The following is a 16,772-nucleotide window of genomic DNA, read 5'->3' on the forward strand; positions in this document are numbered from 1 at the left end:
TTAAACTGTTGCAGTGGGTTAAATGTTTGGCATATAACTTATTATATTTGACTTAAAAAATATATCTTCCCAGTTAATATTCTACCAGTAATAAATAATACATTTCTGGGGGAAAAAATATTGGCATATTACCAGTTTTTGTCTTTTGAGGTTTTTTTAGGGCTGTCAAAAGATTAATCGCATACAAAATAAAAGTTTGTGTTTGCATAATATATTTCAGTGTATTGTGTGTGATTATTAGGTGTATATATAAATACACATGTACACACGCACGCACGCGTAAATGTTTAATGCATGTGTGCATATAAAAAAATAATTTCACACAGTCCACACACATATATTATGCAAATACAAAATTTTATTTTGTATGCGAAGAATCGCGATTAATATTTTGACAGCCCTAGTTAATGCAATACAGATACAATATTTACAATACAAGACAAAACAAAAGGAGTTTAAGTCTATTGTACAGTGCCTACTCTACACGATAAAGAGTCTTGCAAATAAATTTCCGTTAGAATTCACATATATGTCAACATCTCTAATAAAACAATAACATTTATTAATGCAATATTCGCAAAGAGTCATTGATTGGGCTGGTTTTGTTACGCAGATCTGGCAACCCCAATGACGCTTCCGCTCTGTTCGTCCTGCTCTGCTTTGTAATGGGCGCCAAAACAATAAAGCTCTGGTTACACAGTTTCAGTGTTAAACTGATCTTAAGATGATTACCGTCAAGCACATTACATTATTTCTGTGACTCACGTCTTCTGAATATATTATATAAGACACCGTAAGTAAAATGGAAATAAAAAAGTTAATAGCCTACCTGTATTGTAAAACCATCCAGATGTTGTAAACTTCAGTAAACTTATAATCAAATCAAAGGCCTTCACAAAACGTCAATTAGGGCTTTTACTCCAAAAGTGTGAACATTTGAAGATAATACGGGTGGATTTACGGGTGGAACATTATTCATTCTTTGTTTTATAGCGGGTTATAAAGCAGCGTAATCCAGTGTGAGTGCGCCACCTGCTGTATCGGAGTGTGCAGTTTCACGGCTTTAATCTGCTGCAGTTACACAAAGGGGCGGTTTCAGGGTTTATCCTAGTTCCAGACTAAAATGCATGTTTGATCTGCTTTATTTTCAAAACTCCTTATATATGTTAAAATATGTCAGTACAAGTGTCATTGTTTTGTCTCAAGATGCACACCAGTATTGTTTTTTGTAAGGTTTGTTTGTAAAAACTACATGTCCTAAAATAAAGGCCTAGACCTGGATTAATCTGAACCCTGTCCGCTTCCCCCCAAAACTGTTTAATGCTGCTCAGAGGTTTACACAGAAATTGCATCAATAATGTTTTGGGAATTGTATTTTTATATATATAAAATGCTTAAGATACAAATAAGAAATTAATTAAAACATATTACAAATAGCCTCATACACCAAATCAGCACAAAGGATACATGAATTTACCTGTCAAATCCTTGAAAAATTGTATCTTAATAAATTAAAGATTTACAAAAACATTTAATATACAATATCATTGTGATGTCATCACCATTTTAATATTTAACTGACATTAATTTCTTAAATCATTCTAGTCATGTTACTATGATCAGAATAATAACAATCTGGTGAAATGCAAAGATTTGTTGAATTCTATAAGTTCTCATTTTTGTTTCTTCAACCAAACAAATTAAGCACCACTAAATCACTAAAGACGTTTTGGCCCAAAACACAAAAAAAGACAAATAGGGCTTTTAATTTGTGAGAACATGATTTTATTTTACTGCTAACAGTTAACGGCTTATAACTTTGCTTTAGTATCAAATAAGGATATATTTAGGCACATGTTGTGTTAAACTGCAAAAACGTAACTTGAAAGAAAGTTACCTGGTTCAGAAAATGTCAACCACCTCTGCTACTGTAATGTTTTCATACAGACCAACTAAAACCCATGGAAAATGTACTGTAGTTGTGCTCCCTCTAGTGGTCGACAAAGGCAGTACTACAACACTGTTCTTATGCTGATTTGGCACACAAATGACAGAATGTACTGCAATTGATAGACAGAGATGGCTGTTACAATACTAATAACAGAGCTGGATAGGTAATCTTGTTCTCATTCTGGTCAAGTCTACTTAATTTCGATTCCATGGATCCTGACATCACCATCAAATTGCATGTACATGTACTTCTCAGCGCCTGGGCGGTTAGGGAAGTGAACTTCAGAGCCATCTGTAAGTTTCACCTGGAACTCCTCAGGGGTGAATGAGATTTTTATCTATAAAAACGATAAAAGTAGTAAACATGTCAATTTAAATATTATTAATCTAAAATTAGACAAATCATTAGATTAGCTTTATTCGTTATTTTTAAAGGTGCACGATTTTTGAAAAATGCTTTGGAAAAGGGAGCCGGCCAAGTACCAAAACACACTTGTAGCCAATCAGCAGTAAGGGGCATGTCTACTAACCAACTGTATTAGCCTGGGTTGCATATGTGTGGAGCGGGTCTATTAAAAGAAGGTCCAGATTCTATTGGGGTAGGGCGTGTTTGTTTAGTGTCAGTAATATCAGTGTTGAAAGGCATTTTGGCAACAATAATCACATTGTGACAGTCCTGTAGAGATAGGCTATATGAAAGTCTTGCCTGAAACTCCTCATTCTGATTGAAGGGAAAGGAGCCCGGTCTTTGCTCCTCACACCATTTACCACCCTGGTATGAATTGCACACTATAGCACGCTGGTCACCATGGGCATCAAAACGAGGGTTGAAGTGTAAAGCAAATTCTTCAGGACTTTGACCGATGTTAATGGCAAAACTGCATAAAAATAAATAAATAAGGTATCAAATAAGATTCATTAGTCCTTCAAATGTCACTCTTTTGCTTTTTCACAGCAAATGTTACTACGTAGCCTACTTACTTTGTGGAGTCAGGAGTGGGGACTCCAGTAAGGGTAAGAGTCTGTCCCACCTTGAAGGACATGTTCTGCACGACCACACCCTGTAAAAAAAATGAGCTTGACATGACCATTTACTCTATATAAATTGTTCTCCTTTTCCATATTCTGATTTATTTGAGATAGACACTACTGGTTGGTGCAACTTAACATGTGAATCTACTCAAACTTCCATTAGCTTGGCAGAGTGCCTGGTTTTCCCCAGAAACCCAAGAGAGAAGATTGTTGCTGTAATGAGGAGGAAACAGAATAAGTCTGACATTGCAGTCAAATTTTCCTAAGCGCTTAAGAGGGAAACCCTGGAAAAGCTAAAGGCAGAGTGCCAGATTTGAACTTTTATAAAACTGCAGATGCAAGGGCAAGATTCCCCTATTGGAAATCCTCCAGGTGTTGACGTGTACGACGAGATATATCGAAAGAAAAGTTATTCCTCAGTCATTAAACTTTTAAAAATAAGTTTACAGCATCTGAATAGATCTGATAAGTTGAGAAGTGGGGTCAGCAGGTGTCATTTATAAAAAGCCTCCATATGGAAGGTAGATTTTTATAATGATGGTAGAAGAGGCAACAGCTGCAAAATGTGGAGAGAAAAGGCAATTAAACAAGAGAGGGGGCCAAAAAGAGAGACTGAAGGAGAAAGGAAAAAGTCCTTCAATTCCTTGGAATGTGACAGCCCATATGTGTAACAGAGGTGAATTCTTTCCACATTAGTCGCTGTATTATTCTGAGGATAAGTAACTGTAAAGTTGTGCCTTTATGTATAATCTGTTCTGTTGTAGAAATTTCCTTATAGAGCAGTGTGACATGCTTTCTCTCTCTCTCTCTCTCTCTCACAGTCTAACCCTCTGTAGACTGCAGAAGACAGCTGCGGGAAGCATTACGATAAACATTGCTGGCAATGACTGAACGATTGAATCACCCTGCCTTTTCTGTGCTGATAAAGCAAGCATGCTAAAGGTCTCCATTAATACGTTCAGTTTTTATTTTCCTGGTGCTGAATCATAGTGCTGAGCTGAACAACTTTCTATTTTTGGTCTAGATCTGTAAAAACTGCAGAAGATTAAAGTAAGTAAAATAACTTTAAAATTGGACAGCAAATTTTTACTATTCCTGCTTTTTTTGTGAAATAGCCCATGACTTTCCCATTATTTAATTAAGTATGCATAAGGAGGATATATGGATGTTTTATGAAACAATGCACAATAAAAAACACAAGCCCAAGTGTTTAAAAAAAATGTTTGAAAAAGGGAAGCATTCAGCACTTATTTCTAAACCCCACCACATATTGATTATTCAATTATAAACTACATTCCTATGAGCATAACAGTAACTTTACTCTGTATGTAAGGCCACACCCATGAATAATGCACGTGGAGAGTTATAATAACTATGAATGGACCAAACAGACAATATGTACAATATTAAGGGACAAATCTGCAGAATAGCTTACTGTAGCAGAGATCCATTGTTACACGTATAGGCTACACAATACTTGACAAAGACATATGGGACTTTTAGATTTAAGTGGGCTTCGTATACTAAAACGATTCTTAGTAAGAATGCAACTATAGGCAAAGAACAATATATCGAGGATGTAGTGAAGTATTACTCACCATTATTGCAACTTCTCTCTTTTTTCCCAACTACGATGTGAAATAAAGCGTCCAGGAGATCGCTGAGCTGTGCGGAGCGCTTCTTATGTCCACTGCAGGGCTGGCAGTCCGATCTTTAGATGACTGATCTTTATTTCATCCAATCTGAATGCTTTGCGTAATTCCACTTTGACCAATTGCAAAAAGGTATGGGGGGTCAAGGAGTCTATTCTAGTATCATACCTTAGTAATACGCTATAAATACTTACAAATAATTAGCCTAAAACAGGCGAATATAACTATTGAGAACGCTTTGAATATGTAAAATGTATTTAAAAAATAATGTAAAATTAAGAATTGATTAAAACTATTTAACATAAATCAAACAGGTCATAAAGAAAATCAGTAATGATCAATTGGATGATCAATAGGTGATGTATTTCTGATCAGTGTGCAAGAATACTCGGTATTTGTGAGACTGGTGACATAAAGGTGTGGTGTCGCCCATTTGCGCTGCATTGCGAAATGACAAGTGTTTGTTTATTTTCTTCATTACGGTAGTAAACAATTTGGCTGGTCTTTTGAAATTATCGAGATGTTTTAATGCAGTGATCGAGCGCCGCAAGATGTGTCTTAAGACAGTCACGAGCTACAAACTGAGAAGATGCTCAGAGGAAATGACGATTTTGGAGAAGGACATCATCACTTTGCAACATGACATGTTGAGTAATGCGGCGTTGCCACACAATGAAAACAGGAACAGGTTGCCAAGGCAACATAAAAAATAAAAAAGGACATAAGAGATTAAAAGAAACCACTAAATATGTAGACTAATGACTAAAAAAAGTGAAAACGCCAGTTACTTACGGAAGCAGAGAGAGGTCGTGTATATTTATTTATTTATTTTGCTTGCTTGTTTTCTCGTGATTATTTTGCTTGTTTTCTCATGATCAAAACTTAATTTATCTCGAGATAACAAAAGTTGTTTTCTCGTAATCTCGACTTAATTTTCTCAAGATAACAAAATATTGTTTCCTCGTGATCTCGACATAACAAAAGTTGTATTCTTGTGATGTGATTAAGCTTACGTGTACTGTACTCGATAGAACTTGTTGTTTTGTTTGGAGACAGCAAAAACATATTTTGATAAATTAGCATGGATGAACAAATTAGATTTTTCTTGGATCAGGGATTCGCACAAGCTGAAATAGATTTGTCAATAATTGACAATTTGATAGTGGTGAATTTAGGGACCGTCTCTACAGCAACTCCATAATACGTTTCTACTTGTCAATCCATTTAAATGCTGTTTAAAGTCAACAAACAGTCACAAAACAACTGTACAGTGTTCATGTTGTTGTCAGCTTTCATGCACACGTTTTAGAATTTAGATATTTATTCAAATAAACTGTTAAATACTATTGAATATAGAAACGTGTTCGTTATTACTTTAGAGATGGTCCCTAAATTCACGAACATCAAACATACAACGTAAAACCGCTTGATAATGACCCCCGCAACTTATCAACCCACCTGTGGTCTGTGGACGTTGGAATGAACGATCAATTTACTTCTCCTTTCGGTGTTTTTTGGCAGTCTGTAAAAGGATAGCTCTGAATTATGTTAGTACAGTCCATCGCACAACAGCTTTCCCCATTTCGACGCGTTTTCACCCTGTTTTCGTCGATGTACGCTGTACTCAAACGCTGCCGCTCTGTCTTTTGCCACTCAGTGGGCGTAACCGCAGACTCTCTCGCCGACGGTGACGTCATATGCATACCCTCTATTTATTAAGTCTATCAGCAACACGTGTGGTAACGGCAAAGACCCCAACTTATATGCATCATCAGAACACTTCAAAATAAACGAAATATTATGGAGAGGAAATTACATTATGACATTTGGATTGTGTCAGGATAACGAGAAAACAACTTATCGAGAGATCACGAGAGATTAAGTCGTCACGAGAAAACAAGCAAGCAAAATAAGAATATGTATGACCTCTCTTGGCGTTCTTCTTTAACTCAAAACAAATTTTTTATCTTTATTTTGGAAAGGCAAGCAAATCTGTGCTACATCTGCTAGATCAGTTGGTTTGTCAGAGGTAAAAAAAAAATTAAAGTTTTACGACAACGTACAACATTACAAGTCCTAAAATGTTTCGACAGCAGCATCCATAAATAGTAGGTTTTCGCTTTTTATCATCCTCAGGAATGATCCGAGCGGCAGGTGGCGCTCCAGATATATGAGTCTATAATGCACATCCGAGCGGCAGATGGCGCTCCAAACAAAACGTGTGTTATGGACAAACACACACACAAAGAAATTCACTGTAAAATTCACACATGCGTCTTCCACTCTGTCAGACTACAATAACAACAGCAGCAAACCGTTGTTAAAAGATGAACAATACACATCAAGTGACAGTTAAAGAGCAAGAAAACACATGTGATAACACTGAAGACGTCACGCACATTTTTCAAGTGAACTTCTTCGCTATGTGTCTTTTAAACACTTTTCCATGGGATGTAAGTATCTGCTCCCGATCTATACACACTAAGAACCTACAGTAAGGCTTTTATGCTATTAATAATGTGATGTGTTGTAGTTATTAGACAGGGAACTTAAAACATCAAAGACTTCGGACATCATTTTGAAGATTCTTGAGAAGGTAAACAGTCGCTATGAAAACGAATGAATGAATGAATAGTTCAAATATTCACACTGTATCTTTATTTTTATTTTGCAGACGTGTTTAAATCCAATTTGTCGCAAGAATCCCCCCTCCCTGAAATACAGGAGACGCTTCCTAACCGAATTAATTAAAAGGGTTGGCTTTGTTGCTTTTCAATGCGCATAAAAAAATTCATATTTTGTATGCACGTGTTATATTTGTTGAAATGCAGCTTGGTTTTTAATGACAATTTCATTTTATAGCATGAGATGTTGGAGGCGGAGCCATTGGATATACTGTACGAAGCGCTGGGTGACGTCATGATCGCACAGGAGGGGGACACGTGCTACAAAACCTACTTATTGGTAGACCACATTAGCATTAATTGATAGATAAAAATGACATTGATACAATATAAACCCCACCTCAAAATGTTGCATCCTGACAGCCAACAGGAGATACTGTTAGTCTGGCAGAGAATGTGGCTCTCATCTCTGAAGGCACAACAGGTCTGGTTACCTGGGAAGCTGCGTTGTACCTGGCTGAATGGGCTCTGGAAAACCCTCACATCTTTAAAAACAAGTAAGACTATCACTTTAATATACTTTGTGCAATTTGGCATTGTTGCTTTTTAAACCCAGAAACAAAGGTTTATCCAGACTGTTTTATTTGTCATTCTGTTGATCTGTGCTGTGCATGCAGGACTGTGCTCGAATTGGGCAGCGGGGTCGGACTCACTGGCATTGTAGTGTGTCGATCATCCAGCCCAACCAAATACATCTTCAGTGACTGCCACCAGACTGTGCTCCAAAGGTTGAGGGGCAATGTCGCAAATTGCTTAACTGAGTGTCACAGTAACAGCGTGTCTGTGTGTGTGGAGCAAGTGGACTGGCAAAATGTTTCGGACGAGCAGCTGCAAAGAATTCAAGCCAACACTATCATTGCCGCAGGTGGTATTTTGAGAATAAATACACACAACATAGCGGATTAGTTTTATTATTGTGTCTATTCAAATGTGGTCTGTGTTGGTCAAAATGGGCAGTGAACCAATCTTTACAGTAACTGTGTCTATGCAGATGTGGTTTATGATCCTGATATCATTAGCTGTCTGGTGAGACTCCTAGCGAGGCTTCTGAACTGCAATTTTCAAGAAAGCCATCCTGATGTTTACATTGCATCTACTGTACGCAACCCACAGACATACGACTGCTTCAAGACAGAACTAGGTAGGACTTTTCGGTAATGATTTAAGCATGTGTGTGTAACTTGATGAATAAAATGTTTGTTTTTTATTTGCAGAAAAGGCTGGATTGAGACATGACATTATTACAGATTTTGTTACCCTAGTATTCCCTTACAACAGAGTCTCCACTATAGAAATCATTAAAATACATGTATGACAAAACAGTCAAGATCATTTTGTAATAAAATATTTATTTACATATTTACATAGTGTGCTTTTTCTCATGTTCAAGTCTTTTCCGATGGCATCGCTGGAATGCTTATTGTCCCACTATAAGGACAGCTTAGAATTTTTACCCTGTGCAAATACCTGACAGTAACTTTCTATTAAATGGCAGTCAAAGGACTGGAGAGCCTGATGCACAAACCCATCGTTTAAATTCGACTGATGATCAATCACAGTGCTCTTTAATAAGAGGCAGGACGTTATGGTCCCAGTTCTCATCCCAGCGCTGCTGCCCGCTTTCCCTTAGATTCTTCCTGAAGGTGCGCAGTTTACCCTGTTCACCTGGGAAGTTTGAAAAGAGAAGCTACAACGATACAACATACCAGAATTAGCTGTGCACAACATCAGATACATCACATTTAGTGTGGAAGTCATCTTATATAGGTCACAGATATCGTACCTTTAGCTGTTCAGACAGTTCACTGGAGTCTTTGAAAATAAGCCCATTTTCTTCATGTTTCACGAGTTCATGCAAACTACCAACAGAATAGAATATCAGTTGTTGCTTTTTTAAATAGTAAGAGAATTAACACATGCGTAAAGACTAGTCTCAGTCTTACCATTGAAAACGTATTGCACAGACTGGCAAACAACATCCGAACATATCAACCACTTTCATTGGAAGGTCAAGACCACTAGAGGATGTGTGCAAGCAGACCCCAAGATCAGCCGAACCTGTGCCAAAACAGCATACTCGGGTAAATGTAGAAGATGCGAAGATCTGCTAAAAATGCGAAGATCTGGGCTATTTCTCTCACCGAGTAAAACAGGATAATCCTCAGCTTCTAACCATGGAGTGCAAATCTTGACATGTTTGAAGTCTTTCGAGTCAATCAGCTTCTTGTAATACTCCTTCTGAGGACCTTTACCTGTATTGACACATCAATGAGTGTAAGACACATACAGGTTTACAGTTCACTGTATAGATATTAGACATTGTGGTGTACCTGTAATTGCACAGACCAGTGATGGAAGTTTGTCCCCTTTTTCAACAAACTGCTCATAGTCTATTAGAGAAAGAATAAAGAAAATCAAATATTTAAGATAATTTATTTATTTACAGCCTAACAGCTTCAGATTTGTAGCATGTATGTAGAAAGAATAAAAAAATAACCTTCAAGTGCCTGTAAAAGGATAGAGAAATCTTCATCCTCTGGTGAAAGAATATAACAAATGTTAAATAAAAAAGGACAATATTTCTACAGCTTAGTTTGGCACACGTATAAAACTGACCAGTCCAGCTGGTGCTGCTGATAAGTAAAGCAGGTCGTCCAGGAGAGGGCGTCACAGCTCCTGTTTGAGTATTACGCTCTGTGAAGGCTGTCAATTCTGTGTGCTCCTTACTCATATCAGAACTGCAAAATTACCCAGCATTTTATAATCTTATGATAAAACATTTATGCAATGACAAATACCTTCTTGCATACACTGTGTAACCGTATGCAATGAAAGCAAACGGTTAAACCACATGCAAATACCTCGGTTTAAATGCTGAATAAACATTCCCGATTCTAACAAACAGCTCATGTTGAAGTTTCAAAGGTGTTTCTCTAAATATTGAGGGTGGCTTGTCATATAACGTGGTTGCCCTGCAATTGAAATATTGGATTAACTGGATTGTAATTTAAATAAAAGATTAATTATTTGGTTTAAAAATGTTTTGCTTACTTGATATTCCAGTTCTTCTGAAGATCCCCTCTCATTGCGTTGGTAACACACAGGTTATGATCAGAGAAACAACCGAAAAGCTTTTCATACCTACCAACAAAGTTTAAACAAGTCTATAACATCACTTTACAAAGAAAAGTCACTGTTTCTATACGTTTCTAAAAAGCGTTGCTTACCATTTAGCAACCTTTACAATCGGATGCTTCTCTCCATGAGAAAGGGCCATTATGGTGTAGCCATAGTTGTGCCAATCTATAATAAACTGGTTTCCTCTTAAACGACTCACCAGCCATGCCACTGCTATACCAGGCAATCCAGGTGGGTTCTACATGATGAAAAAATGTCATTCAGAATTGCATACATTATCCTTATCATGAAAACGTTTTAGTGTAATATACTGTAGAGCTGCATAACAATTAATCGCTCACAACTAATTGTTTGCAGAAAAAAAGTTGTTTACATCATGTGTAAACATGATTTATATTAAATATAAAGTGTCATATACCTGCATAAGAATATAGCCTTGGTCCTCAATCTTCATCAACACATAGAAGAGCTGAATAGACTGCAGTATCACCTTAAAGACATATCTGAAGATTTTAGGTCCAACTGAAAGGCAAGATGCAGATCAAATTGTTTAAAGCAGTAATATTGTTACTGTGCAAAAACTTTATTTCGTTGAATGTTTGTATTACATCTGAGTCCCTTTAGTTCTGAAATGGGAAGTATGTCTATCCTCTCATCCTCAAGAATGTCCTGGTGAGGAGTAGTACCTATGTAGACAACACACCAGCGTTAGTAGAGATACTGATACACCTGTCTCTTGTATCCATAAGACAAATCTGTAAGCATACAGTTCATAAGCCTGCGGTTATAGTTTCCTGTATTGTTTTTTATAATGGGTTTAAAAACAATGTAACGTTATACGTACCAAGAAAGCCAATAAGGGTGACATTGTATCCATGTCTGCTGAAAGAGAGCGCATGATACTGCATACGAGGACTGCGCCCTATATCTCCCAGCACCAGCACGCAAACGTTCAAATGTGCAAATTCATCTCGTCCCTTCAAACCACTGGCTAGCATAAAAATAAGCACCACTACAGCGACTGGAAGAAGAGCCCACGACAAACTTAGCCCAGATAAAAGTCCCAAAAGAACCAATGAAACAGTAACTACAGCCACGGCTGCATTGGCATCCGCCATTGTGTTTCCTGCTTTGTGACGTAGCCGAATGTAGGGCAGGAAATTTAAAGAGACACGAACTCACAAATGCAAGACTGAAAATCACCAATTTTTTTCTCATTTTCAAGATTTTTTAATTTACACTAAATTATCATTATCCAGAAACCAAAAAGGCTACTAAAACTTTAAATGTATGTGCACTTTTTGGTGTTTTTATATATCGATTGACTTTCCTTGAACCCTTTTCTTTTTCTTTACTGTTTTGTTATTTTCTTCACTGTTCTGTTATTATTTTCACATATATTCTCGAAGCAGTTATATAAATAAAAAACACGACACGACAAGAACTAATAAGGTTGATAACATTTACCCGGTAAAACAGATAGTTAAAAGGTTTAAGAAAGATATTAAATAAACCTGTGTTTTTTGTAAAAATATTTTACATATATTTTTGATCGCATGTGTAAGTTATTTTGGTCTGACTTTAAGATCTTTTTATGGAGATTTTGGGAACTGATATCATTTATTTTGGGTGCAAAAGTGTATTATTTTTGTATGACAAAACTTTACAGATAGAAAAACGTATTTTGTGCTTTATTTATTTAATCATTGTAGGTACATTTAATGTACATAAATGTGAATGTTTAAAAATAATACCCAACTTTAAACACTTTAAATTTGAACCCAATCAATATTTTGAAACTCTGGGTGTGAGGAATGCAAGGCAAAAAGACCTATGAATTACTGTAGTGCCTTAGGGGCTCTATCCATGTGGAGACACAAACCACTGCTGAATATTACTAATAGGCTACATACTAAACAAATAAAATATATCATGATTATTTTAATTTTGGTAAATATAAACTTTTCCAAATTATTTAAATGTTACAGCAAATATGTTCATAATCAGAAAATTTAAGCCGAGAATAATAAACTTTTTTTTACAATAATTTGCCAAATTGTGTATATCACAGTTCGTAGTTTATTACATAATTAAAAGAAAGAAAATAAAAAAGAAAGAAAAATAAATGAATAATAAGCAAATTATGAAAAAGCAAAATAAGCAACAGCATTCAAACTATGTGATACCCCAGGGATAAGAGTCCTAAATCTCAGCGGACTTGACCCACGTGATGACTTTGCCAAGTCAAACAGCTTCGTTTTGGAAAATAAGGGGAAAAGCAGTGGGGTAGACGCATAGACTTTCCCATTCACGATCCCCCCGTATATTTCATAAGCTCTTAAAATGTTGTATCCTTTCTTTCTGCTTCTTATTCTCACGTCTACTGTTGATTTGTCAAGACAAGATGTGATTGATAATTTACTAACGAGTCTATCAAAGGGAATTACATACTTTGAGAAACAGGGAAGAAATATCAACCTGGACGGTGTTGTCGGATACATAATCCTTGAAGGTAGGTGTTAGCCTACAGATTAAATACATTTTTACGTTTTATTTACAGCCTGTTTGAGTGACAGCGTATGATTTTATTCTGTTGGCGAAATGACTTGTTCTTCATGAGGTAAAGTGCATCTGTCAAACCTCTGTGGTAGAAATATTGTCGCATTCTTCTCTTCAAAATATATATTTTTCTCAACACACACCGTGTCGCTGTAAGATCCATGAGATGCGTTTTTATGTGATTATGGCCTGGTTGTTAAATCAACCGAATATCTATTTGTTAATACAACAGTCGTCATTTGACGTGTTCCACTTCTTGCGGCGTTGCGCAGACCGATTGACATATAACATCAAAGTACCGCGATAGGAGCGATTCCAGGGTTCTCTCGCGGTGCTTTGATGTCATACGTCGATCCACCTGCGCAGCACCACATGATTGGACCTTTTTTGTTTTCGTATCCAGCGCAGCTTCTGGAGGCGACGCGCACCTGGCCGCACTCGGATTTCGTGAGTCTTTCTCAGCGCTCAGCTGCAGTTTCTCTGCTAAAGAGACTAAACAGAAGCCTTTCTGCTGCTGTCAGTGCTCTTCAGGATACAGATCATAAATATTTCAAAGGTAAAACTTGGTAGAAAATGCAATCTGTTTCCAAAGCTCTATATTAAGATGTAAAAAATGAATTTTTCCTACAGAGTTTGAGCCGATCTTGGACAGCTCCTTTTGGTCCCTGCCTGCAAAATGGAGTTTAACGGACCCCTCACTGGTTTATAGTTCAGTGAGGTCTATGGAGTGCTATGATGAGCACCTGAGTGACAAATGCATGACTCTTTTACTTGGAACATGGTAAGAGTTAAGAATTAAAGGAATACCCAAATATTAATTTTTTTCTCATTATTGCTCTCTCACCCTCACGTTGATAACAAAATCTCATCTAAAAATTTCTAAATCAAATCTGTGATGAAACACATATGACAACTATAGTCACGACGAGACATGCAAGTACCGAGAGAATCAACATTAGCGCATCATCCTGCCGCCATATTTGAATTATTGATCTGTTTCCATAGAAGATCAAAATATTAAAGGAACAGTATGTAGGATTGTGGCCAAAATTGGTACTGCAATCACAAAACTTGTGGCTTCAACTGGTACTGCAACTACACAACTGGTTGTCAATACACAAAATGACAACATAAACATCAGTTGAGGGCTGCAAATGAAAATGATTTCTTAATGTCTAGTGACATATCAGGGCCATTTTATTATTAATTGACATACATTTCTTACATACTGTTCCTTTAATAGTTTCTCTCAGATTTTTAGAAAATATTCATTAACTTACTGATGTCATTTAGATCACTTTAATGATAGACGTTTGTGCTTTTGAAGCTTTGCCATGTTGAGCCCCCTTTATAAGGTAATAACATTTTGATATAAAATTATTTTGTGTTCAATTGAAGAAAAAAGTCATATACATCTAGGATGGTATGAGAGTAATTATGAATTTGTAATTCCTTAAAATGTTTGCTAACAAAATATTCCTGCAACTATGTTGTTTCAGGAAAGACAATGGAACGCCATGTATTGTGACTAAGACCTGCAGAGATGCAATGACACAATTCGGTTGTCCACACTATTCCCTTTCCCATCAGCTCCTCTACTTCATGATAGGAACAATGGTAAAGTATCATATTAATCTCTACGCTCACACTAGTTTATTAAAATGATTTACCATATGTTAAGAAAATCCTGCAGTGCATAAGTGAACAGTCATCTGTTTGCTTTGAGATTCACACTTGTGTCCTCTTAGAAAGGATGCTCCAGAATGCTGAAGGGGGACATGAGATTGTCTCGTGTCAATATAACTGTGGAACATTACAAGAGAATCTTCTGCTCCAACATGATACAGAGCAACCAGGATATGTTCAAAACTGGGCTTACTGGCCAAATGCAAGACATCTTTTTAGAAAACAGTTAGTATATGCCAAAGGTTATGAAAAAATTGAACAAGATTTGTCTGTTACACTTATTGTATTTTTATTTTTTACAGTTCTTTTATGTGGTTTGGAGGGATTCTCAGATTTCTATAAATTAGACTGGTTACAGTCTATAATAACATGGCAAGATCAAGAAGTGGGTTGTTTTGGCAAAGAAGGTGAGTTAAATAAACTGCGGAAAAATATTCTTATTCTATGAAACATAAACATCAAGCAGCTGTATAGACATTAAACAGAACATTTTTAGATACGCCCTTTATGACTATGTAACATGTTAAATGTATTTATTTTTTTAAGATGACCTCGCCCAGATCTTCGAGGAATTTTTGGATGCACCCCATAAACGGGTGAAAAGAAGAGAGAAAACACTAAACGGTGCTTGTTTGGGATTGGACTTATTTTAAGCAAATACTTAATGTTGCATTTTTATATTAATCTATCTAAAACTAACTCTCGTTTCTTTTCATAGATGGCTGCTCAAGTCATATGACAGGAGTTGCAGTGAGTGCATTAGGAGGTTTTCTCAACTATTACCTTTCAGAGCAGGACATAACGAAGAGGCCATTAATCTAGAAGGACAATTTCTAAAGCGATAGTTCACCCAAAAATGAAAATTCTGTCATTTAAAGGCGGGGTGCATGATCTCTGAAAGCCAATGTTGATATTTGAAATCACATAACAAACACGCCCCTACCCCAATAGAATCTGGACCTTCTTTTTATAGACCAGCCCCACACATACGCAACCCAGACAACAATGTGGGTTAGTAGACACGCCCCTTACTGCTGATTGGCTACAAGTGTGTTTTGGTACTCGGTCCGACTCACTTTTCCAAAGCTCCCCTAGGGTTAAACATTTGATTCTTACCGTTTTGGAATCCATTCAGCCGATCTCCGGGTCTGGCGCTAGCATTTTTAGCATAGTTTAGCACAATCCATTGAATCTGATTAGACCATTAGCACCGCGCTAAAAAATAACCAAATAGTTTCGATATTTTCCTATTTAAAACTTGACACTTCTGTAGTTACATCGTGTACTAAGGCCGACGGAAAATTAAAAGTTGCAATTTTTTAGGCAGATATGGCTAGGAACTATACTCTCATTCTGGCGTAGTGATCAAGGACTTTGTTGATGTGGCATGGCTGCGGCGGGCGTGGTGATGATGTGCACTGACCGAAAATAGTCCCCTTGGTTACTTTCAATAGCTGGGGACTGTTTTCGGTCGGTGCGTAGTATCGCTGCGCCTGCTGCGGCCATGTTGCATCAGCGGAGTCCTTGATTATAATGCCAGTTGAAAGTCGCAGCTTTTAATTTTCCGTCTGTCTTACACAATGATAATGCAGAGGCGTGAAGGTTTAAATAGGAAAAATATAAAAACTCTTTGGTTATTTTTCATGTCCCTGCATGAGTTTGTTTATTTTGTTTTCATTCATAGGAAGATATCAGTTATCAAAATATCTTCTTTTGTGGTCAACAGAATAAAGAACTCATACAGGTTTAGAACAACATAAGGGTAAGTAAATGATGACATTATTTTCATTTTTGGGTGAACAATCCCTTTAATAATGGGTTATGTCACAAAACCTTTAGAATTTCTGTATCTATTTTCTTCAAAAAATGGCTAAGTGGCATGTGTGTTGTGTATGTGACAACACTCCGCTGGACTGAAACTGCATTAAAGATAATGAACAGAGATGAGCAAATAGTCCGAAAAACAAATTTAGATGATAAATTACTGTAAAATACCTTTAAATAGAGTCGCATACAGTAAAGAAAAAACGATTCTGTTGATCACCATGCCTTTTAATTCTGAAAAATATTA

At 36.7% G+C, this 16,772-nt stretch overlaps 4 protein-coding genes across 5 annotated transcripts; 2 read left to right on the forward strand and 2 right to left on the reverse strand.

Annotated features, from left to right (window-relative positions):
* Positions 1-1,762: 1,762 nt before the first annotated feature.
* On the reverse strand, positions 1,763-4,730 carry LOC129436171 (beta-galactoside-binding lectin). Of its 2 annotated transcripts, none has more exons than XM_055194116.2 (4): positions 4,581-4,730; positions 2,932-3,011; positions 2,657-2,828; positions 1,763-2,288 (listed from the first exon to the last, which is right to left on the reverse strand). In XM_055194116.2, exons 1-4 carry the CDS (start codon positions 4,581-4,583, stop codon positions 2,142-2,144), a joined length of 402 nt encoding a protein of 133 aa, XP_055050091.1. In that variant the 5' UTR covers positions 4,584-4,730; the 3' UTR covers positions 1,763-2,141. The 2 variants fall into 2 exon arrangements, with proteins under 2 accessions (XP_055050091.1, XP_073713441.1); XM_073857340.1 differs by lacking the exon at positions 4,581-4,730 and adding an exon at positions 3,118-3,142.
* A 2,033-nt stretch (positions 4,731-6,763) lies between these two features.
* On the forward strand, positions 6,764-8,681 carry eef2kmt (eukaryotic elongation factor 2 lysine methyltransferase). The gene is made up of 8 exons (XM_055194115.2): positions 6,764-7,087; positions 7,168-7,230; positions 7,309-7,389; positions 7,497-7,598; positions 7,682-7,815; positions 7,936-8,183; positions 8,310-8,459; positions 8,533-8,681. Exons 1-8 carry the CDS (start codon positions 6,962-6,964, stop codon positions 8,631-8,633), a joined length of 1,005 nt encoding a protein of 334 aa, XP_055050090.2. The 5' UTR covers positions 6,764-6,961; the 3' UTR covers positions 8,634-8,681.
* On the reverse strand, positions 8,648-11,713 carry alg1 (ALG1 chitobiosyldiphosphodolichol beta-mannosyltransferase). The gene is made up of 13 exons (XM_055194114.2): positions 11,301-11,713; positions 11,065-11,142; positions 10,875-10,978; positions 10,546-10,694; positions 10,370-10,459; positions 10,180-10,290; positions 9,935-10,056; positions 9,816-9,854; positions 9,649-9,708; positions 9,460-9,570; positions 9,262-9,376; positions 9,102-9,177; positions 8,648-9,005 (listed from the first exon to the last, which is right to left on the reverse strand). Exons 1-13 carry the CDS (start codon positions 11,572-11,574, stop codon positions 8,868-8,870), a joined length of 1,467 nt encoding a protein of 488 aa, XP_055050089.1. The 5' UTR covers positions 11,575-11,713; the 3' UTR covers positions 8,648-8,867.
* A 975-nt stretch (positions 11,714-12,688) lies between these two features.
* On the forward strand, positions 12,689-16,709 carry c19h16orf89 (chromosome 19 C16orf89 homolog). Its single transcript, XM_055194117.2, has 8 exons — positions 12,689-12,968; positions 13,419-13,571; positions 13,646-13,796; positions 14,515-14,632; positions 14,764-14,926; positions 15,004-15,108; positions 15,248-15,325; positions 15,420-16,709. Exons 1-8 carry the CDS (start codon positions 12,800-12,802, stop codon positions 15,521-15,523), a joined length of 1,041 nt encoding a protein of 346 aa, XP_055050092.1. The 5' UTR covers positions 12,689-12,799; the 3' UTR covers positions 15,524-16,709.
* The last annotated feature ends 63 nt before the right edge of the window (positions 16,710-16,772 follow it).

The sequence above is a fragment of the Misgurnus anguillicaudatus genome, chromosome 19 (assembly GCF_027580225.2).
Source record: "Misgurnus anguillicaudatus chromosome 19, ASM2758022v2, whole genome shotgun sequence".
NCBI classification, from domain to species: domain Eukaryota; kingdom Metazoa; phylum Chordata; class Actinopteri; order Cypriniformes; family Cobitidae; genus Misgurnus; species Misgurnus anguillicaudatus.

Bases quoted from the DNA above. Each gene is read 5' to 3' on its own strand.
- LOC129436171 (XM_055194116.2), bottom strand. The intron at 2,829-2,931 runs GTAAGTAGGCTA...ATTTTTATGCAG, and splicing joins CCCACTCCTGACTCCACAAA to TTTTGCCATTAACATCGGTC. The intron at 2,289-2,656 runs GCAAGACTTTCA...TCGTTTTTATAG, and splicing joins ATCAGAATGAGGAGTTTCAG to ATAAAAATCTCATTCACCCC.
- eef2kmt (XM_055194115.2), top strand. From the start codon at position 6,962: ATGAACAATACACATCAAGTGACAGTTAAAGAGCAAGAAAACACATGT. The intron at 7,088-7,167 runs GTAAGTATCTGC...GATGTGTTGTAG, and splicing joins TAAACACTTTTCCATGGGAT to TTATTAGACAGGGAACTTAA. The intron at 8,184-8,309 runs GTGGTATTTTGA...GTGTCTATGCAG, and splicing joins CAACACTATCATTGCCGCAG to ATGTGGTTTATGATCCTGAT.
- alg1 (XM_055194114.2), bottom strand. From the start codon at position 11,574: ATGGCGGATGCCAATGCAGCCGTGGCTGTAGTTACTGTTTCATTGGTT. The intron at 9,571-9,648 runs GTACACCACAAT...GTGTCAATACAG, and splicing joins ACTGGTCTGTGCAATTACAG to GTAAAGGTCCTCAGAAGGAG. The intron at 9,006-9,101 runs GTACGATATCTG...GTATCGTTGTAG, and splicing joins AACTGTCTGAACAGCTAAAG to CTTCTCTTTTCAAACTTCCC.
- c19h16orf89 (XM_055194117.2), top strand. From the start codon at position 12,800: ATGTTGTATCCTTTCTTTCTGCTTCTTATTCTCACGTCTACTGTTGAT. The intron at 13,797-14,514 runs GTAAGAGTTAAG...ATGTTGTTTCAG, and splicing joins ACTCTTTTACTTGGAACATG to GAAAGACAATGGAACGCCAT. The intron at 14,633-14,763 runs GTAAAGTATCAT...GTGTCCTCTTAG, and splicing joins ACTTCATGATAGGAACAATG to AAAGGATGCTCCAGAATGCT.